A 22,503-nucleotide genomic window follows, 5' to 3' on the forward strand; every position below is an offset into this window, starting at 1 on the left:
CTTGTACCAAAAGCTCTTGATGATGAAAATCGTTACCTTTTTCTGTACTTTTGTGACAAAATGATCCTTGAATGACAATAATTTATGACCAGGAAATCTAACTGAATTTTGTTTTTAAATATTTCTTCTTCACCTAATTTTTCTCTATTAATATCACGTCAGTTAGTTAATGCGGGATCATAAATTTTACCAGGGAAAAATTTGAACAAAGTGAAGTAAGTCTTCAAGGGTAAAAAGTCATTTTGAACTAAAAATCATACAGTTTTAAATTAAAAATTATCAAAAAAAAAAAGCCTCAAGAATATGGCTGAAAACTAATAAGCCTTTCTTTTTCTTTCTTTTTTTTTTTTTTTTTTTTAAAAAAAAAAAGGGATTTGATAATAAAAACAAGAGAGGAGCTTGATTTGAAAATAATTCTTTTTTATTTGTATTTTCAATTATTTTTCCGAGTTTTGATAGACTAAAAGAAACAGAGGGATTTACAAAAAATAAAACAAATAGAAAACTTACTGTACAAAAACTAATCAACATTTATTTACAGCTTTTCTGACGAAATACTTAAATTTACACTAAGGTACAAATGAGATGAAAGAAAAACAACACATTAATTTCAAATTTATTTTTAATCACAATCATTTACATATTCACAACTTTAAAATGACAAAGACATTTTTTTTTTTAAAAAAAAAAATCATCTGGGGATGAAAATCGCCTCTAGAATCTTTGTCAGGTTTTGATAATTTTTCAGATCCACACCACTCCTACCAGAATGCGGCAATATTTCCGTCCGCCCAGACTATGATTATTTTTAGCAATTGAATTTTCATTCGAACTTTTAAACGTTTGATTCATAGATTATTTCAAAAGAACTTTGGCATTCTTAAAGAAAATTTTTAAGGGAACAGTCATGAGACAGTTAGATAGTCTTGGATTATTTTTTAAAGAAAATTTAAAATCAGCAAGTACAACTAGAAAAAAAAGAGAGATAACATCTGGTGCTGATATAAATTAATTGAAGTTCAAAAGTGACAAAATTAAAATTCTATTTAAACGAATTATTAATGCCAGATAAGTGCATAGAGTGATATTAAACTGGGATTTATGAGAAGTTATGAAATGACTGAAACAAAAGCTTCTTAAAATGATACCTGAAGTAGAATAGAAGTCATTCATTTAGGAGTGGCATAGATACTAAGAATTGATACAAAAATTCTTAGCGGGGACATCTCAACAAGTCATTTCCCTATCAAATATTTCTAGTATTGGCTAAATTTACAAACTTTAACTCATGACCATAGAACAAAAGGAAAAACAGTTTTCTGAAGTGAAAAAAATAGAAGTATTCAGGTTAGGTATGAGAAAATGAATGTCGAAAAATAACACGGTCGTATCAATAACCTTCAGCAGAGGAATTAAACACACAAATGAAAGTGGTAGGATTTAAATAAAATATTAATCTGACTCTATCAAGGGCTGTTAAAAAGTTATCTCGGTAGGACTTCGTATTTGTCTTCAAAATAATTCCTTTGAGGAGAAATGAAGGATTCTACACTGTGGTTCAACTAATATAGTATACTGATCTTCCGTATTAAAATCGTCTTGGAAAGTCAAGAGTCATTTTAGGTGAGAACAGACAACTACAGCTTTGGTCTACATCTTGGTTCGACTAATGCCCTAAACACTGAACCCAAATTGCGTCACAGAGGATCAATGATTATATAGTACACTTCAAAGTAATGAGATGCACAGAAAGCACTAAAATCAGACATTTTCTTCAAAAAGACCTCAAAAGTTAAAGTTTCAGCTTGTGCTGGTCTCTTCTTTCCTAATATAGATTTTAACTCTCTCCTCTTATTTTCTACTAAGGTGATCCCTAATAAAACCAAGGCTAATCTCACTTTGTGCTTGACTGAAGATACATCTCTTTCCCTTTATAACCAAACGCTAGGTACAGTTACCTACAGGTGATCAACTATCATCAATAATTGAATGGATGGAAGGTTAGAACAAAAGTGCGACTAAGAGAAACAGTTAAGATAAGAGGCTCACAATAATGGAAGAAAAGCTCACATGAACAACTACAGAATACTTAGCAAAAGAATAAAAGGGAAAAAAACAATAAAGATGGCTTAACTGTGTCAATAAGCCTCTGATTTTGGTGTAGGGACGACTTGGTTCAATTTAATGTTTAGCTGAGGTTAAACCCCTGACATTATTGGAGACATTATCAATATACTTGGAGGGGTCATGGATGGTTCATTTTTTACTTTTGTGTGGGGCGTAAAGGCGGAGCACTGAGAGCCACAATGGGCAGGACAGGAAACATCACAGTGTATCTTAGAACAAATTTAAATGCTTGGCCAATATATATAAACCAGATGCTAAATGCTCTCTTTCAAGTCAGGAAAGTTCAGCACACCTTTCATTATGTTGCTTCCTGCACTGCTCATTGTCCAACTCAGCACAGTCTCAAAACTTCTGCCGCTAATGAAACAACAGTTAACATCTGAGCTGTTGTCATTATTAAGTTAGTGAGGTCAGGATTTGTACATCAAAATTAGCTTTCCCTTCTCCCTGAAGAGGTAGAAGATATCCTGTGCCAAGAAAGGGCGATTATGTTTACTTCCACACCAAAATCTTGACACCAAAACTAGACCATGCAAACCTTTCTATTCATAAGATTCTGCGATTCACCATTCGAATAGGAGGAAATTCTAAAATCCTGTTAAGGACAGGAATTAAGAGTACACAGTAACCTATGATACAAGGATAATTCTGACTTCATTAGAAGTACCTAGGTATTGATATCAAACATGCACCATTGGATTGAAGTACAAATAAAAATAAAAATGCATTGATATATGCTCTAAACATCACTTAGTACAGAAAGAAAGCACAACATATTAAAAACTATATCACAATGAATTTTATAAACCAAGGAAAATGATACAAACAGTGCTTATACAGTTCACAGTTAATAATGAGTACGTATCAAGAAAATTATGAAAACAAAAGTTCTGATTACACTTTGATAAAGAAATAAATCTTCCTATTTTGACAGAAGATTCCAAGGTTCACACTGGATCGATTAGAGTGAATGTCTCTGGTTTTTCACAAATCTGAGTGATAATTTGCACATTAATTTACTTTAAACAGCATTAATGTCACAAGTTGAGGAAGCACTGGCAGATTTGCATGTTTGATGGTGAAGTCATGGAGCTAAACCTAGATATAACAAACAACGCACAACATTTATAAAATTGCATTGGACTGAAAACATTAATAACAAAGAAATATTTACAACAGTGTCGGAAATCACGAGTGTACACTTGTTGTACTTTTACAGTGATATTCTTAACAACCTTGAAAAAACATTAACAATATCCAAAAAAAAATCAACAAGATGAAATAGGAATACTAAATATGTCATAAAAAAAATTAATGACAAGCATATGGGGGGGGGGGGGGGGGAGGAAGTGGATGGGAAACTTTTGAGGTATTTGGCAGGGTGTCTACAGCCTCAGCAGGAAAAATTTCCTGTCTTTTCAGATTACCAGATCAAAATGATCAAACTTCCCTGACTTTTCACAAATATAATAAATTGTGCAGAGAACTGAAATGAACGATTATTCTTTGCATTAGTTTTGTTGCAAGTGACAGAAAAAAAGGATTTTTTTTTGTTCCAGATGTTACTCATTTAATTGACTAAATCGCAATTCCTTATTTGAAATTATTTCTCTATGTTCTTGTAGCTGCAAGTGTAGTTTTGAGATTTTAACCCCCAACCAGACAAAGACGCAGATTGACTATGTGGGCAGTGCTAATGTTTTCCTTTCCAGATTTCATTTCTCAACATTTTTTAAATTACCAGTCTCCTTCATAAAAATCTCTGGCTTTTCTCAAATTTCTTTTACCCTGATGGAATGCCCTGACAATTCCCAGTTTTCCAGGCCTGTAGACACCGTGCTTGGCGACTAGATAAATGTTTGGTACAAGATTGCGCAGACTTAGTAAAAAATTACTTCAAAGGCCACTAAAATGGGGAAAGTACAATTACAAGATCATTTAGATAAATTAAAATAATGGAATTGGGACTGAGTTGTCTTAGGGGTAGCGAGAAAGTCCAAGATCCTCATTCAACACTTTCCTTCAGGTCAAAATTCCAAACTCAAAATCTTGATTTTAAAGATACGTCAAATCATCTGATATGGAATGAAAATTTCAAATGTCTTTCTCGTAATTCTATCTGCCGCAGAAAGATTCACAATTTTTCTTTCATTCATCACGAATGAGGAATATGTTTAATAATGATAATAATAGGAGAGGAAAAGAAATAAAAAATAAGGGTAATAATGAGCATTGGAGGTTGCATCTCTCACTCTCAGCAAATAATACAATTACAAGCGTGATTTTTACAATATTTCTTCCTTGCGCGGTTTAGACTAATCAAAAAAAATAATAAATAAATGAATGAAAAGAAAAGTTGAAAAAATCATAGACATAGGGAAAAAGATTGGGGGGGGGGGGGGGGGGGGGTAAAAATAAATTTGTGGAGATAAAGGAAATAAAAACATTTTTCACACAAAAATCATTTCGTTCTGGTATTAGTGGACAGAAAAGTGGCAGTCTTGTTGATTAAAATGAATAAAACATTTCATAAATAAATGAATGAAGAGATCATTAGTTATTCCTCGGGGTTTAAGTCTGAGGTAGTCGCTGGAAGGAGGCCTTTAACATTAAATGTAGGTAAGAAAATAATAAATTTCGAAAACAATTTTTTTCATATAAATGAGAGATTTCGTTTTTTGGGGTTCTTCACAATATTTGCGCTTATACTGACGGTTACTGGTCAAAATCAGCAGGAACTTCGGTATGAATTCATGATGAGGAAGTCAATTTTTTTCTAAGAGCTTACTAGCAATTGCACTTGGTGCAGTCATCCTGTCAAACTTATTAAAACAGTAAATAGATATGTAAGCGGATTTTTTTTTTGGTAGCGGACAGATAGTTCATTCATGAGCCAATTAGCATTTATTCATAACGAAAAGCATTCTCTAGCTTAAATGATAGATTATTGCCAAACATGAAGCAATATTGAGGAAATTTAAGAGAATAATTTGAGGACAGTTTAAGGCCTTTTTCCAGTAGGCCTCTCAATTTTTAGGCTCCTCGATTCTTGTCTGATAGATGATGATATGTATTAGAAAACAATGAGCCCTTATTGTATTGAGGTATACATCTCCAGGAAAAATATTCAAGGAGAAATTACTAATTTAAAAAAAGTGTATTTTTCAAAGAAAATACACTAAAAGGGGCTAAATCCTTTAACTTTAATATTTTACACATAATTCTGAGGATCAAAAACAAAATCACACACTTTGCTGAAAGAATGGTAAATGTTCACGATAACTGGGTTTTTTCCTTTTTTTCCTCCTAAATTCGGTGCTCTATTGGAAGGGCAAACAAATTACATATTTTTTCGACAGTAACTTCAATTCCATCAAATTAATTACACAAATTACCCATTTTGAGGTTTACGAAAAGAATTATCCTAGTTTAGAGCAAAATGCTAGTATAAATATAATAAATGAGGTTTTGAGATCTTCACGACTAAGGAGTATCAAGATTGCGTTCCGAAAAGAAGAACAAACTTCTTGCATTATTTCAGACATGAAATTTTGATTTGCCTAAAAAGATGAGTGCTTCAATACCTAAATAGGTTCATGCACTTTACTCCTTTTTGAAAAATGATGTCTATCTACGAGTTGGTGATGCAACTTCACAAGTCTAAATTTTCATTTTTGTTGGGTGATCTGCTATTGCTGGGGGATGGAGGTTCGCTGAGATGACCAATAAGACTTGTTTTGGACAGCTTTGTTACCGTCAATACTGAGGAGCACTAGCTTCCTGTCCAAATCTTGAGGTTTTTAAATTTTGACCTCTCTTGCAAAAAAATTCTTCTCTGGATTCTTGTTCAAAAACATGAACATATCAAGTATTATTTGCAGATGGAGGTGTAACAAAACCGCAGAAACTTGTTTGCATGCACCATAAAACTTTACATAGAAAACAAAACTCAAGTTTCAGCAACGTGGTCGGGACAGGGATGGGGTAGGGGGGAGGGCTGGATGACAGAGCCTAAATCGATTAAGTTCAACAGAGTGGGACCAGCATTAGTTCTCAAACAAATTTTTAAAAGAAATGAGGTATAAAATTGGATGGATGGATAAAATTCAATTTTATGTGTGCTAAAATAATATCCTTTAAAATGTAACGGTATAATTTTTTATCCTCTTCATGCTAATGGGTTCCTTGTAAATTCGAACTTAAGAGTCATATTTTGAAACCAGGTAAAGTGAGTTGGTTCCTTCCTGCTGAATTTGATCCTCAGGATAATATAAAGGGAATAAAAAACCACAAAAACTTAAGCTAAGTTATGAACCCTGGACAAGTAATAAAATCAGCCACAACTTGTTTTTAAAAGTTGGGTTTAGTTTATGATAAAGTAATTTGTAATAGAGGCATAGATATTCATTGATTTGAAAACTCTTGATCACAGTTATTGAGAAATTCGAGCAAATTTTTTCTAAGGCACGGGTAGAAGTGACGGACAGTAATAAAATTTGGCTCCTCGTTTCCGGTATTGCTTAAGTAAACTAGGTTCTGAAGAAGTCATCAGACGTTCAATAGAAGGAGAAACGGAGTAGAAACTTGTTTTTCTTCGAGTCAGAAAATACTCAGCTTGTCGTTGCATTGGGAAACCTTTGAAAGAAAAACAATTCTTCGCCCGACGTTGAACATTTCATCTTACAAATGCCGCTAATAGGCATTCTCAAAAGAAAGGATAATCGACGAATTTCTACAAGCATCCACAATTCTTCGTAAAAAAATCAGTATTGGGTACGAACAATACAACTTGTAGCTTAGACATTAGTTTTGCTTACATTTTTCGGTGATTAAACAATAATTTCAAATTAAGGCTACACTGTTTCATTAAAGTGCAAAAAAAAAACAAAAAAACAAAAAACAAAGAGTACATCACAGACAAAGATAAAATAGTATCACAGTACAAAGGAACGAAATAGATATTATGAACACAGTACCTATTAAAGCAAGGAAAACCATAAATTCATGAAGAATACAAAGTAGCACCTATTTGCACAGAGGCTATCCTCAATCATGACTACGATTACTTTTCAAGTTCAACTCTTAAGAGAGCATTTGAAACAACAGTATGTTTGTTCCAGTAAATAAATTCGCTGTAAAAACAAGGGTAATATACTGAAGGTGCATCTAATGAGTGTAAGTACAGACTTGGAATATCACTTGTTATTCTAGTTTCACAGCCTGTTTTGTAAAAATTTCACTTAAAAAAAAATCCTTTCTTTTTTCATGCAATCCAGTTTTTCCACAAAGCGGTTATTCTCAAATACCATTACGTTTTCAGTTGAATACACATTGGGATATGTAAGAAAAACTGAGCAGTGTGCCAAGATGCAGATATGTTTCAAAATTAAATGAATTTGTGGTATGTACCAGCGCATTCGTCACTGCCTCAAAATCATCAAGAAAAAGTAGATTCTTTGATGGATTCAGGGTTGCACAAGTGAAATGAAAAATTGGAAATTTCCATGAAATGTTTCAAGAAATTTCACAAAACTAAGAAAAATATTTGTAAGGGCTGGATGTGCAAACGTATTAAAGACAGCATCATGCAAAAACCATACTTTTTTGCGGGTGATTTCAAAAAACATTTTTCAATATCTTTCAAAAGTTTCTGAGATTTCATGAAATATTTCACATGATATTTCAAGATTTTATTTTTCTTGAAAAATTGAACCCTGGTTGCATTGAAGGCACTCAACCAAAAATGTGATTCCAGCCAAAGTGTTGCTGGTAAAAATTCAGCTTAAAATATTGTCAACAATTTTGCAAGAAACAATCAGACTTCTTAAGTTTAGAGTCAACTTTCTAGTCAATTGAAAACAAAGAAACAAAACAAACAGAAATATTTGAGTTTACTCATTGTGACACTTTACTGTCACAATCAGTTATAGGGGCGTCGGAAACTATTCCCAAAATTCTACCTAAAAAAAGATTTAAGTGTCCCTAAGTACGTTGGAAATTTTTTTATTGCCAGCAGAGCATTGAGTCTGTGACTTCATCATCTAAAACTTATGACCTAATTTTCGAGAGGTGTGAATATGTACAGCACTTTTTGAGGACCTTTGTAGCACTCTGTAGTCAATTAATCAGAGGCTTGTGCAAAAATATAGAAAACAATTTGTCTTGACCACATTTTAAGATAAGGATCTGACTCCAAATTGATGTGGAATAACTTTTGACAGATATAATTTATTTTTTTGCGGGCATTTCATATATTTCTGCTTGGTTGCACAAGGATCTGGTGCCTGGTTTTAATGCTGAATTTTAATTAAGGTACATGGTTTTACAGCACTTCTTGGAACGATTCAATAGTACGCTAATCAATTGATCATTTCTGGATTTTTTGAGATCTTTTTCACATATGCATGAGTTGCTTCAACAGCATTCTCTGACAATCTACGATGCTTAACCGCCACAAGACCCTGTCTTCCCATAGCCCTTTAAGGAGTTGACAATCCCTCAATTCATTTAAAACTCTCTGCCACCACCTTTTTCCTAGACGTCCCCATCATCTCTTTACAGGAGGAACCCAACCAAGCATCTTCTGTTCCATCTGCTTTTGGGATTTTTTTTCAAGAATCCTTAATAATCACATGATGCTGTTAGAGGACAGGGATTTGTACACGAGATATGACTGAGAAACATGATGAAATAGCTCTGAAAGTATAATGCAAATCAAAAGACAAAATGATCTGGGATGTTCATGCAAGACATACTTTTGTAGATAATCTGAGGTGTTTCTTCGGCAAATCTCGCATACTAAAGCATGATGTGTTCATTGGGGATTGTTGAAACAATAACTTGAAATTCAGAAAGCATCAATTAATTGGTTGACTATTCTATTGTTCTTCGAGGTTCTGAATCATTTGTCAAAATATTATTCGACAAGTATTCTGTTGATATAAAGATGACAGAGGAGTGATTCATCTACAGAGATTTTGCATCAAAATTGCAGGAAGATGGGAATACGGTTTCATCCACCAACCACATTTCAGAATCTGAGCTGAAAACTAAAACTTGGGGTCAAATTAGATCAAGTCACAATCAATGGTTTTAGCATAAACTTGTTTCTCTCATCACCTCACTTGCTTCACCTCAGATAAAGGTTCTCAGGCCTCTAAAAAAAGGTAAACCTATCCTTAGATTTCAGGCACATCTACTTGCGTAATAAATATTCCCCCATGGACATTGGTGCAATTTCTTGTTTAACATGAAATTGACCTACCTACCTACCTATCCCTCCCCCCAAAAAAAATCCTGAAATGCATTCATTCACGATTCTTACATCCATCAAATGTCGTAGGGTAAAAAATTTACTATATGATAGTACTTAGTACCCTTTCCACAAAGCCTGACAGGAACTAGAGAGACACCCCGCTTCACAGTTTTGGCTCAGATAGAAAAAAAACCCGGAAAAATATGGCCTTGAAGGTGAAGAGAGGGTAATCGGTTAAACATTTTCCAAATCCTGAAGAACTTCGGAAAATCATATTAAGTATGTTCATTGTGACAAGCAATTGAACGCATTTAAGATTAACTTTCCCCATCGTGAATTAAAGCCTCAAACACTTGCCTAAAAATTTAGTCACAGTAGGAAATCCTTAAAAAACCTCTATCAATACAATCTTGACCGGTCTCATATTATCTCTGAAGAACATTCCATTTCTTAGGTCATTAAGATCTCACCCCTTTCCTGCTCATTGTATGTAAAAAGCATTACCTTGTTTTGAGGTATGTGGAGAAAAAGACAAATCCAAGGTCTCTCTTAAAATTTCTCAGAACTAAAGAAACTAAACCGAAATTCGACGATTTTGAAACTGAGTTTTCAATGGCTGTTTCCAAGCGGCAAAGAAAGATAAAAAAACCCCATTAAAATAGATAATTCCCATGAGATGAATAAGAAGAATCCTGCAGATGCAAAGACAATGCGTCACTTTTACAACAGACAACCAGTTCCATTTGACCTTGTATATGAGTTCAACTGTAAAAGACATGATCACTATGATAAAGACTATTCCTACCTGTTTACGACTAACACTTCGCTTTGTCCTACTCCCTAAACCGCCTCCTCTCCGCATTACAAGTTCCTCTCTCAGTGATTCTTCTGTCGCACGTCTGAAGGGCATCTCATCTTCGAGCTCATCATCTTCATTGGCATCAGAAACTGGAAATCAATCATTTAAAAATTTTATTATAATTCAAACACTGTCCTCAAAATTAGTTCGAGACAATTTTTGGAGAGTTGGCATAAACAAAATTATTAGAATAAAACACTGGTTGCATGGACCAGCTCATTTTACGATATTTTCATCTCATTGCTAGGCGATAGGTAGTCCATATAGATTCACAATATTTGATAGCCAGATTTAGATAAAATGAAAAAAGAAAAATGCATAACCAAGAGATTTGAATAATAGAAGAGGTGTAAAAGGTTGATAGATAAGTTTCAAAATTCTCTAAAAAAACTTGAACTATAACCTCAAGAATTCCAAATCTGGTGGCCACAGTGGAGTTCAGACTCTAAGAAATATGTGAGAGACTTTACTAATTCCAATTCTAAAACAAATGTTACGATTCCTTACCAGGTGATAGACCGCCTTGAGGGTGATGCTTCGCACTACTGCTGATTACAAGAACTCTTCGCCTATCTGGAATGCAAAAGATTTACTTATTCACTTACGTTACGACAAAACTAACGTCACATTAACAAAAAGAAGAAAAAATAGCAATAAATGGTTGAAAACGATAACAATAAAGTGTTGTGAAAAATGATACATTCAAGGTGTTGATACGACAGAAAAAATTTCCTGCAACCTGAAATTTTCTGCTCACTCCATGCAAAACAGAAAACAATCAATTTATTCCGTTTGTTTTTCAACAGACCTAGTGGTTCCAAACGTTCTTGTTAGTAATTCAGTAGGTTCAATGAGGCTGTTGACACAATTTTTTCAAATCCATTTTTGTGAAGTTAGTTTTTAACGAGAATGTTTTTCCATTTTTCATTTAGTCAAGTTTGAGCTGAGAAAAAAACTTTCTATGTCACCAAAATTCAAATCCTGTTACGAATTGAAAAATATTGCATGATTCTATTGGCAAGGCTGTTCCTGGATCTTGCGACAATCTTTCTTAAATTGGTGGACGTTTCAGGACGAAGATGAAGACTGAAAAGCTGACGCCCGATTTTCTAATCAAATTAAAATCGAACTAACCACTTTCAACTCAAATGCTTGATATCTAAATCCTCGAGTTTGTTCATCTACTTTTTAAGCAAAAAGGAAAATCTATTGCTTTTTTGGTGAATTGATTTTAATTACCAATTTCAAGAAAACTTGTAGAATCTAAAGGATACAAAAATAATGAATATATTTACCTTTGCCAATTTTTTCTTCTTTCACTGATCTCTTGTGCTTCTTTGGTTTCTCCTCTTTGATTTTAGATTTTTTCCTTTGAACAGTAAAATGTCATAGAATTACACAGAGCAATTAACATACACTTTAGAAAGAATGTGGCGAGATGATTCCATCATAAAAGAGGCAGACAGATGTCACTGGCAGTTCTTAACCTAAGCAAGCCCTTATATGTATACAAATTAGGCAAAAAACTTTGAGTAAATAATGAATTAATGGTGGAAAATATGCTTCAAATCATTCTATGTGCAACATTTGTCCAAAAAATGGCCATGTTGCATTAAACCTCCACCTTGCAGTCTGCAATAATTCAGACGTTTTTCGCTTGAGTCAACGCAGCACCACTGATGGCAGAGAGCTCAAAAAAATACATGAGAAATTTCATGGACCTCTCCTGTAAAACCGTTACAAAGAATTACCTACTCAGTTTACAATGAAAAAAATTGCTCCTAAAAATTGGCCTCATCAATAAAAGAATGAACATTCAAAGTTGTCACAGAATTAAGAAGGTAAATTTCCTTGATCTGTGGAGACCCTAAGAAAGAAAGAAAATAAATAGTACTTACTTTCCTACGACACTTTCAAATGCTGACTGAACAAGACGTGATGGCAGACTTTCGTTCACTGACCCAGCCTACATGAACAGATATGTAAAATACAAAAATATATTTCAATAAAACTGAGAGAGTTTAAGACATGTTTCTTTAAACAGTCAGAAAGAAACAAGCAGGTTTACTTCAATCAGAGCTGAATTTACTTTGATGCGGGAATACATGTTTAAGAGCTTAATTGATTGCAATTTTCAAAATTATTAGTGACATGAATTCACCCCTGACTTGTAAATGACCTCACTGACGATAATACCAATATTATAGTTGCCAAAAGGCATCAATTAATAACTTCACCCACACACATTTGATGACACAAAATGCCATTTAGTTCTCGTGAATAGCTTAACTAATAATATTTTTAAAAAAAAAAAAAAAAAAAAAATCACCAGATGATAATCTGTCGAACGAGATATATTAGCTTATATATTATACCTGGAGCAATGCTAAAAATTTTGAGGAGAAAAAGGACTAAGTAACAAGCAAACAAACAAACAAAACCTCTACAGCAACAGAGTAGGGGCTAATATTGACCATGTGACCAGGGTCTTCAAGGGGCTCACCTGATTCATTCGTTCAGCTCTCCGTCGTTTCAGTTCATTCCTCAGATCCATCTCTTCATCGCTTTCTCGGTCCCTTACTTTGTGTTTCTTGTCCTTCTTCCTCTTTTTCCTTTCCTCTTTCTCCTCCTTTTTCTTCACCTTCGAGATTTTTTTCACAACACTTTTGTCGAGCAACTCAAGGAGAGGTTTCAACTTGATGAGAGGTTTTGATGCTGCATCTGATGATTCATTAGGTTGACGAGGAAAAGAATTCACTTTGTTCATCGATAATTTATGGATGCCTCCTTTATCACTCGATAACTCTGGTTCATTGATTTCCATCGGATCTAAGAGAAATAACAAGCAACAAGACAATTAAAAGCGTGGACAATCAGGAGATAAACATCTATGCAAACATCCATTTCGACTCCTTTTCTTTTTGGAAATTATGTGAAAAGAATATGAAAAAATGAGAACAAGTGAGCTGATAAAATAATTGTTAAATAGCGTAAAAATGATCAGCTCTTTGTTTCAGCAAAGAATTAATGCTGAAAAAAAAAAAAACAAAACAAAAGGCCCGAGTTAGCACTATCCAATAGATACCGAGTATGACAATCAAATCGAGATTTTGAAGGCCAATTGATAGCATGTTCAAATCATTTGAACATAATTTTTTGGCCTGTTGAACATGAGAGATATGCAGCATTTTATCATTTTGCTTACAACACTTGTCTTCAAATATGTACATTCCAACTCATTTTTCACAATTTTTTTCAGTCAAAAAAAGTGTGTTTTTTTCAGTCAAAAAAAGTGTGTGTGTTTTGAGGGAAATGGGGCATAGCACAAGTTTTGTTACCCTGACAACCTGCTACCAAGAGCAGCTCTACTCACATGGCTTAATACAAACAGAAGTATTACTGATATTATAAAAAAATAGATACATGAGATGTGGGAACTTACCAAAATTGATAACTAAAGCTGAGTCTTCCATCTCTCCAACGCCTTCACCTCGCGACGAGGGAGCAAATTCATTTTGGAGTTGGGTAAAGTCATTAATATTCGTCAGAGCAGCATCGTTATTAATTTCTTGCTTAATACGTACAGGCAGCTCAGGTAGCTCCTCAGGTTCGTTGGGCTCTGGAGGCTCTGCCCATGAGGGTAACCTTTTTCTTTGGAACTCTTGCATCATGGGAATACCAGCAAGGGGACCCTGTTCTTGGAAAAAGGCAGGGTTCATTTCTCTCTCGTCTGAGCAATTGGGTAACTCTTCTCTCAGTGGATTTTGAGCGGTGAGAGGTTTCCTAGAATTGTCTTCACTGATAGAGAGATTCTCTTGACTGGAACTAAGAGCGTTTAATTTTATCTTCTTTGGGACAGGTTTGACTACATCTTTGCTTTCAAATTTTCGCCGCCGTGCCTCCAACACAGGATCTAATTGCTCAGCAGGGGCCAACCTCTCTTTGGAATCGCTGTCAACAGGTGATTTTTTTCTCTTGGTTTCAGTTTGTTTCCGACGGTCCAGTATTTTCTCTCGGGCATCAAATTTCCTTTTAGCATTGGTATTTTCATCAGTCTTAGGAGGACTAGATCGACTAGTTGAAGAGGCAGGCACTTTATGGTCTAATTTCCGTCCGTGAGGAGATCTGTGCCTAGAAGTGGAGAAAAAAAGGGGGGAAAAGGTTAGAATTCAAGAATTCCAAAAAGTGGAAGATCTTGGGTACTCAAAATAAAATTCTCAACTGAATTACTGAAGTACACGCATTTTCGTTTGAGGCACTAAGGTTGCTGACATTCAAAAATATATTTCTTGCTTAAAATTATCAACAAAACCCAGACGAATACTTCATGATGACTTCATGAACACTATTCGCTTACCACCCCAACAGGTAGGAATAGAAAGTTAAGAAGCCAAAGACATTTTTTTTCATACATAAAAAAAAACTCCTTTCCAAATGAGCTTATGAGCAGTAATACCTCACATTTCTTGAAATCGTCAATTTTTGTATGAATGATAGGAGACTCGCTGTTTATCTCTCCAACTAGAAAAATTTAGTAAAGTTCATGATAAACTATCAGGCATCATTTCCCCGGATTTGTTCAAAGGCAATATTTATTGGTTCTAGATTTGTACTTAAAAAGCTACTATTGTGAGATCGATGGCGTTCAGTAATCAAAATAGGGGCAAAGGAAACTACGACCACTGCCGAAATTAGGCACAAAAAGCAGATACTAGTTTTCTTGCTAGATTACAGAAAAACAATTGAAACAAATTTTGGATATAATTTTAAGCATTGGCACCTTGTCAATTTTTTTAGAACTCCCTTCTGAGTCTAGAATAACTGTTGTTATTTTCTATTTTCCATGGCCTTCTTAGAACTCTCTCTTTATTTTGAACTGCAGGGAATAATTTGAAATATGACAACCGAACAAAGAACTTCATAAAAAAGCAAAAAATGTATAAGACGTTACCTATTTTGCTTGGGTGATGTTGACCTTTTATCAACCTCTGATTTTTTCCAACGAGGGGATTTGGATCTGAAAAAGGAGGTAGTGATTAAAATTTTGTCGCAACATTAGAAAACGTTGCTGTAAGTTAATTTAATAGTCATTTTCAGCATATTTACATCAGTGTGACATTTTAAATTTTCCTTATGTCTACACGCTTTTGAGTTTGTTTTGATATAGTTTCATACACTTTTCAATGGCTTTGGTGTCCGCCACATAGGTACGTCCAGATGAGAAAATTCTTGTTTTTTTTGCGTTCAAAAGTTGTTAAGGAAGTTTTGAGATGAAATGCGTCATTAATTCCCAATATTGTACTCAAGAACAGTACTTCTGAGTTGCACGTTACCAGCTTGTTCCATTAGTCTGCTTCTCTGAGAGCTAATTTCATACAATTGTGAGAGAAAGAGAAAAAAGGAATGGTTCTATTTTGTTTGCATTTCCGCTTCTCATTATAGATTTGTCAAATCATCTAAAACTTCTATTTTCTCAAAAGATTTGAATAAATCTACATACAATCCAAACAAGTTGCGGGGCGTTTTAGAGTACTGTATGGAGCTAGGACTCTTTTTGTAAACAAGAAAAAGTAACAATTTACCTTTGACGTGAATTTGAAGTTGCTTTTTCAGATGAAAATCCGGGGCTTGAAGACTTTTGAGGATTATACCTGTTGCTGGGCGACCTTCTTGGCGAATTTCGGCGATGATGAGAGCGTTGCAATCTTGGCGAACCTTGTCTCCTTGTGGGTGAAAAATTTGTGCTGTTTCGTGGTGATCTCCCAGGAGAAATAGCTCTTTTATTAGGAGATAATCCATCAACAGGTGATTTTGATCCAACAGGTGATCTTGGTCTTCGCACTGGAGATAGTGGTCTTCTACTAGGTGACCCACGACCTCTAGTTGGTGATAATTGTCTTCTTAACGGTGAACTTGCTCTTGATGACGGTGAAAATGGCCTCCTACCAGGATGCTGTGATCGCCGCTCAGGGGACAACCTCCTGCTCGGCGAAAATTTTCGTGGAGAGGTTGGCCTCCTTACAGGTGATAATGATTTCTTGCCAGGAGATGAAGGTTTCCGAAGAGGCGACAATGGTCTCCTGTTAGGACTTAATGGTCGCCTTACTGGAGAAAGTGGTCTTCTGGACGGTGATCCATGCCTCCTGACCGGGGAAAAGGCCCTTCTGGATGGTGATCCTGGCCTCCTCAAAGGTGAAAGCCGTCTTCCTGGAGACAAAGGTCGTCTATGAGGAGATAAGGGTCTTCTCCGGGGTGATAATGACCTCCTAGGAGATAAAGAACGTCTATCAGGTGAAAGTCTTCTGGGAGGAGATCTTAACCCTGGGGAGCCAATTTTTCGAGGTGGCGAGTCAGGATGGCGACGCAATCTTCTGTCAGGTGATCTTGATGGTCTTCTGGACAATCCTGTTCGTCTATTTGGCGACAAAGGCCTCCTACCAGGGGACAATCTTCGAGATGGAGAATACGATCTCCTACCAGGAGATGGGTAACGTCTGCTAGGAGACAGGGGTCGCCAACTGGGGGAGTGTGGCCTTCTGACAGGGGATGGCCTGCGCAAAGGAGAGAGTGGTCTCCTGGGTGGTGATCTGGAAGGGGTCGGGGAGCGATGCCTGCGAGGCGACAAGGAAGAGGAACGACGACCTCTAGGTGGCGAGCCCAATCTTCTACCAGGTGATTTGGCTCGACTTCCCACAGGACTCAAGTACCTAGAATACCTAGGTGGAGACCCTGTTGGTCCAGCTCTATAAGTTGGAGATAAAGGAGAGGGAGACCGCCTACGCCTATCCAAGAATCCTCTGGGCGAGGGAGAACGTGAATATCGCCTTGACGGAGGAGAGAAATTTGGTGACTTTCTCGAGTGAACTGGAGATGTGCGATAGTAGGGAGGTGAGCGTGACCTGCTTCGGAATCTTCTTGGTGAGTATTGCCTGGATCTGGGTAAAATTGGTTCTATACCTGATCCTCTACTTGGAGAGATTGGTTTGGACCCCCTGGGTGGCGACCTATGGAGTGGTGGGCTGAATTCAGTTCTTGGTGGGGGTAACGATGTTTTACTAGGAGCAGGTGATAATTTTCTAGCGGATGGCGATTTGGGTCTCTGATGAGAGCTAATCTCTTTCGAATTATCTATAGCGTCGATATTAGTTGTGCTATGACTATCTGAATTTGAAATAGAGCTACTTACAACTAAATTGGAAACATTTTCACTAGTTTCTATTTTACAATTGGCTTCATTGACGATGATATTGGAGGCATCCTCAAATTTCGCCAATTCTTGTTCTGACTCTTGCGGATTATCACAATATTTTACAATTCTAATTTCTTCATTAGAGTTAATGGACTTAGACTCTTTTGCATCTAAATCACTTGTTTTTGAAGACTTGCCGTCATTTGTATCGTATATTACTATAGAGCTCTGCTTAGTTTTCTTTACAGGAGTCTTGGTTGATTTAGCTTTACTAGGTTTGACATCTCCACCACTCATTTCTTTTTCCATTTTTTCCATTAACTTATCTAGGTCATCCTCATCATCATCTAGTAAATTTAACACATCAGGATCTTCTTCTTCCTCTTTTTCATCTTCTGCATCTTCATCTTCAGAACTTTCACTGGAGTCGGAGTCCTCTACTTCATAGCGGCTGAACTTTGAAGATTCTGAAAAAGGAAAAAATTTGATGACAGAGTTTTACGGGACAAAGTAAAGCAAAGACCTTGGAACCGTATTAAACAGTTTCCCTAATTCTCTAAAAACTTAGACCTTTCTGACCTCTCATTATTCATGGTAGTAAATAACAATTCTTTCATGAGCCACAAATGTTGATCTAACACACATCGTATCTTGTGGTGTCCTATCTTTTGGAGTGATAATATGCAAGAAAATATTTGATTCACTCAGATCATGAGATATATTTGAAAATTATAACAAATGATAGGACTTGTTTAATTGGAGAGATTTTATTTTACAAAGTTGTTCCATTTTCTGCTGTTATTTCTAGGAAGTAGGTATATAAAGCATTTAGAATGATGGGTACGGTTATTAATTGAGCATTACCTTCAGTCTTTTCTTGTTCTGGTTCTTTTGAGTTGGCTGTCACTTTGCAGTATCTATGCTGCGGTAAATCCAAAGAATTGTATAATTTATCTTTATCCGTAACTGTCTTAACTGGTTTTTCAGGACCTGTCTTTGTGGCTTCTTCAACTTTCTCGTCTGCTGTGGCATCTAGTTTTTTCAGGTTTTGTGACTGTGTTAGAGTGATCAAGTTGTTGTGAGCTGTTGGACTCGGTGCTGGAGGTCTCACGTGAGGAGGTGGAGCACGGGGCCGCATGTGCATCTGTCCCCGACCAAAGGGGAAACCCTGACACAAATTTATGAAAAATTAAAAACAAAAAACAAGCTAAATCATCTCATAAGTAGCTGGAAGACATTACAAATTTTGATCATCAGAATTAGTTGAACAAGCAACTACACTCATTTTATGAAATTCAAAAATTTTATAAAAAGCGTGAATTAAAATTTTAACTTAATACTACCATTTTTAAAAAAAAAATTCAAATTTATTCAAAATATCAACAGTGTAAGTCAGTAATCACATAACTCAGTTTGCAACGATGTAGAATTCCTGTCATACTTTATTTTTTAAACGGAAAACTACTCAACGGCAATTCCTCAAAACTGCCATGATTTTTCTTCTCCATGAAAAGAAACTTCTGCAAAAACTTCAAGGAATGATGTCAATTTGTTCTCATTTAGAACAATAACATTGAAGCGGAGATTTTCAGACACCGCAAACAAGATATGTGATTGCGGACTTACGCTGTCAATATATAATTCACACTCTACTTCTGCAGGCTTGATCCATTAAAGAAAAGTTTGAATTGGTTGACATGAAAATTTCATGATGGGTAAATAAAATCACAGTATCAATTTAAAATAATATTGGGATTGCCTGGATTTGAGCTGCAGACCTCTTGGCTGGTGCGCAATGCTCTAAGCTTCTAGAATATTTTTGTACTGAAATTAGCATTACTTAGGCAGAATACAGCATCAGGTATTTTGCGATCCTTTATGCCAAAGTTCAGAAATTTTAGTTGGGTCAGGACTCATTTGCAAAAACGCTGAAATGGTAGTCTAATAGTTTTGTAACAAGAAAATTTTTGCTACACTCTGGTCAGAATTCAAGTGGAACACTGCTTCCTCTCTCTTTGTTGGTTAGTTCGGCTAGTAATCAAAGTAGGTTGTGTGCCAAAGTGTTGTTAAATTGTTTAATTCTGGTGTTTTCTCAAAATCAAGGTGTTAACCTAAACCTAAGGTGCAGTAAGGTGCATGAATTCTGTAAGAAGAAAATTCACTCACCCTTTTTCCTCTTTTGCCTCTTGGGGGCCTTCCTCGAGGACGCAATGGTCCACCGATTTCATTAAACATAGGGCCAGGTGGCGGTGGATAAAACATGCCATCTGGTCCTGGGGGTCGTGGAAATGGAAGATTTGGTGGTGGGCCCATCATCGGCGGAGGACCTTCAGGATGGAAGCCTTGAGGAACGTCGACTGGCGCCGGATAACCAAAGTCAATTTGGCTATTATCAACTGGATGTAATGGAATGCGGCTCAAACCTTCTTGAGGGTATGGCACATTATTCTGATAGAGAATGCCTTCAGGTGGGGGAACATTTTGGTATCCCATTTCATTGGATGGGAACGATTGGTATACTGGTTGGATCTGATTGGAAAAGGCGTTGCTTTCAGAGTAGGCAGGCCCGCTGCCCACTTGTTGAGGCTGAGAGTTAGTGTCATTGTTCCGTTTCAGTGACTCTAAAGCTGCTAGTCTTAGTGCCTCAATGTCATCTTCATCATCACTCATACTCTTCATCTAAAAAAAGAAAAAAAAGAAAACCATACTAATAAATATATTGTGGGAGATGAACTTCAGCCAAAAAAGGAGTGATTAACAATGTCACAGAATACTACAACTTAGTTTGACATCACAAATTAACTCTTAATTAGATTGCATTTTGCAAACAAGGACCAAGAGCATTCCAATGTCACAAGGATCATGCAACTTCTTTATCCTTACAAATAAGTATTAACTGATTTTCTGAACAAGTTTTATCTTTACTCTCAATAAACTATAAATTCAAGATAAAAGTTACTTACTGTTGTCAATTCAATTTTTTTCATGATTTCAGCAAGTTTATTGCAACCTTCTAAGCTGCATAATCCTTGCAACATTGGAATGCTCTTGGTTCTTTTTTGCAAAATGCAATCCATTTAACCCATTCACCTCATTTGATGAGCACACTCGTCAGCGTGCGCCTGGGACAGCTAAGTTGATGAGTTAATTTGCGCCACCTATCAGCACTGCTACGCACTTGTTTTGATCGTGTTTTTTTTTCATTCTACCAATAGATGGCGTCTCATGCGTAGCAACGCTGACAGATGGCTCGAGTTAACTCATCAGCTGACATATCGTCACCTTCCAGGCAAAGGACCTTCCTTGCCTGGAAGGTGACGATATGTCCTAGGCGTCTTCGCTGGGATGATGATTAAGCCTGGCTATGTACTTATGCAAGAGACGTGTGAGGTGTTCTTGGACAGTCTCCATGTTTGCATTTGAATGAATGACATCGACATAAGAATAATTATGGCAACCGGTAATTTACCCCAGGAATTTGTTCTATGCAACTTGTAGAATTTTAAGGATGGAGGGGGGAGCAGTTCCCGAAATTTGGGAGCCATGGGCCCAGACAGGTCTGATAACAGTCTTTTAGAGGAGTAATTTTTTCCAAAGGGAAACTTTAAAGGATAACACTGCATCTTCCATTTTAGGTTAAGTTAGGTAAAGCTCCTGGGGGTAGAGGCGAAGGACTAATATTACACTCAGGAGACATAACCATGTGGAATTCTTGGTCAATTTTCTTTACTCTCTCATAAATGGTCCTATACTAATAAATTTACCTCGTTAAAAACAATGGCAGAGCAAGGAATACACGCATCAAGGTTACAAACAGCAAAGCGGGGCAGATGGGTTCGATAAAAAGGTCTACCCTTGGCAATCAAGTAGCTTCGCTACAGATAAAGCTACAGAATTTGACGCACCCGACTTAGTCGCACTAAGTAATATAAGATTGATTATGCAGAGAGAAAGCAGTACACAAAAAGAGATATAGTAGTCAAAATTTCAGTGTGGAATAGGTATCCTCCATGTTGTTTCTGGAAGAAGGATGTGATGCAAGTAGACACACAAGCAGGACTTACATTGGAAATTTGTGGCAGAGAATTGAGGAACCGTATTTTCAGTAGAATTTAAAAAGCATGATGAACTGATCAATCTGAAACAACTTAGTGCAGAAAGGCGAATTCGAACGATTAGCACTACTTCAATTACAATGAACTAATCAACTTTCAGACTTTCACAGTTCTTTTTCTTTCACTGACTGATGGGGGGGGGGGGGGGGCAGCTACTCTGTGCGTCACACGTCACGTGAACTATGACGTCACGGAAAGCAATATGTCAAAAATAGCGGGTAATTCAAATTTACACTTATGAATTTTAAAGTGCTTGATATAAAAACGGCTTTTTTCGCCCCTCCGTGGAATTTCTTCAAATTTTGTCGAACGATTACTCATACTTGAACGCTTCTTTTCCCAAATTTTCGGACCCCCAAAAAAATTTTGGAGAGGCGCTAGGGGGGGGGGGGGGGGGGGGGGGGGGACTGAGACTGTGGAAGTAAAAAAAAAGTCAGAAAAGTCAAGAAAGATATCGAGGACCGGTTTGGACGAAAACTCGGCTAAAATTGCATACTTTAAGACTGTAAAGATCAAAATCCCGATATCACGTTGTCAAGTTAACGTATGAGCTTTTTTTCAGTTTTTGAATTGATAAAATTTCTTTTAAACAAAGAAATCACAAGGTACTCATTTTTTTTTTGGAATTAAAACCAGTTTTTAAAATTGTTCGTTTTATCCGCATCAAAGACCCGCATGCAATAAAGGTACTCTAGCCTAATAGACTGGGGAAATAAACGGTTCCGGAGTTATGAGCGATTGAAGTTTCCACTCCGCGCGCGCTGACTGATTTTTGCGAGCCAAAATATAGTTTCAAAGCCGGATTTGGGCGTCAATCAATCAGATCAAATGCTCAAACCGTGCAAAATTCTTGAAAAATTCAAAAAATTCTTCAAAATTCAGATTCTTGAAGGTTGCCGAGTTCAGAAAGAACGGATACTTCCAAAAAATGCCTTTTTTTCCGCAGTGCGACTTTAGA

General features: G+C 36.2%; 1 protein-coding gene across 3 annotated transcripts; it reads right to left on the minus strand.

Moving 5' to 3' along the window:
- Positions 1-399: 399 nt before the first annotated feature.
- On the minus strand, positions 400-21,679 carry LOC109038468 (uncharacterized). 3 transcript variants are annotated; one of them, XM_072305696.1, is made up of 12 exons: positions 21,495-21,679; positions 19,597-20,109; positions 18,295-18,598; positions 15,824-17,897; positions 15,193-15,258; positions 13,684-14,372; positions 12,745-13,070; positions 12,140-12,207; positions 11,537-11,610; positions 10,749-10,814; positions 10,188-10,330; positions 400-3,225 (listed from the first exon to the last, which is right to left on the minus strand). In XM_072305696.1, exons 2-12 carry the CDS (start codon positions 20,107-20,109, stop codon positions 3,220-3,222), a joined length of 4,329 nt encoding a protein of 1,442 aa, XP_072161797.1. In that variant the 5' UTR covers positions 21,495-21,679; the 3' UTR covers positions 400-3,219. The 3 variants fall into 3 exon arrangements, with proteins under 3 accessions (XP_072161797.1, XP_072161796.1, XP_072161795.1); XM_072305695.1 differs by having other exon boundaries at positions 400-9,176; XM_072305694.1 differs by having other exon boundaries at positions 400-10,330.
- Positions 21,680-22,503: the final 824 nt, after the last annotated feature.

This window comes from Bemisia tabaci, unplaced genomic scaffold, assembly GCF_918797505.1.
Source record: "Bemisia tabaci unplaced genomic scaffold, PGI_BMITA_v3".
NCBI lineage: Eukaryota > Metazoa > Arthropoda > Insecta > Hemiptera > Aleyrodidae > Bemisia > Bemisia tabaci.

Excerpts from the sequence above, each read along its gene's own strand:
- LOC109038468 (XM_072305694.1), bottom strand. The coding sequence starts at position 20,109 with ATGAAGAGTATGAGTGATGATGAAGATGACATTGAGGCACTAAGACTA. Across the intron at positions 12,208-12,744 it reads GAGCTGAACGAATGAATCAG|GCTGGGTCAGTGAACGAAAG; the intron begins GTGAGCCCCTTG and ends CTGTTCATGTAG. Across the intron at positions 10,331-10,748 it reads TCAAGGCGGTCTATCACCTG|TTTCTGATGCCAATGAAGAT; the intron begins GTAAGGAATCGT and ends ATTGATTTCCAG.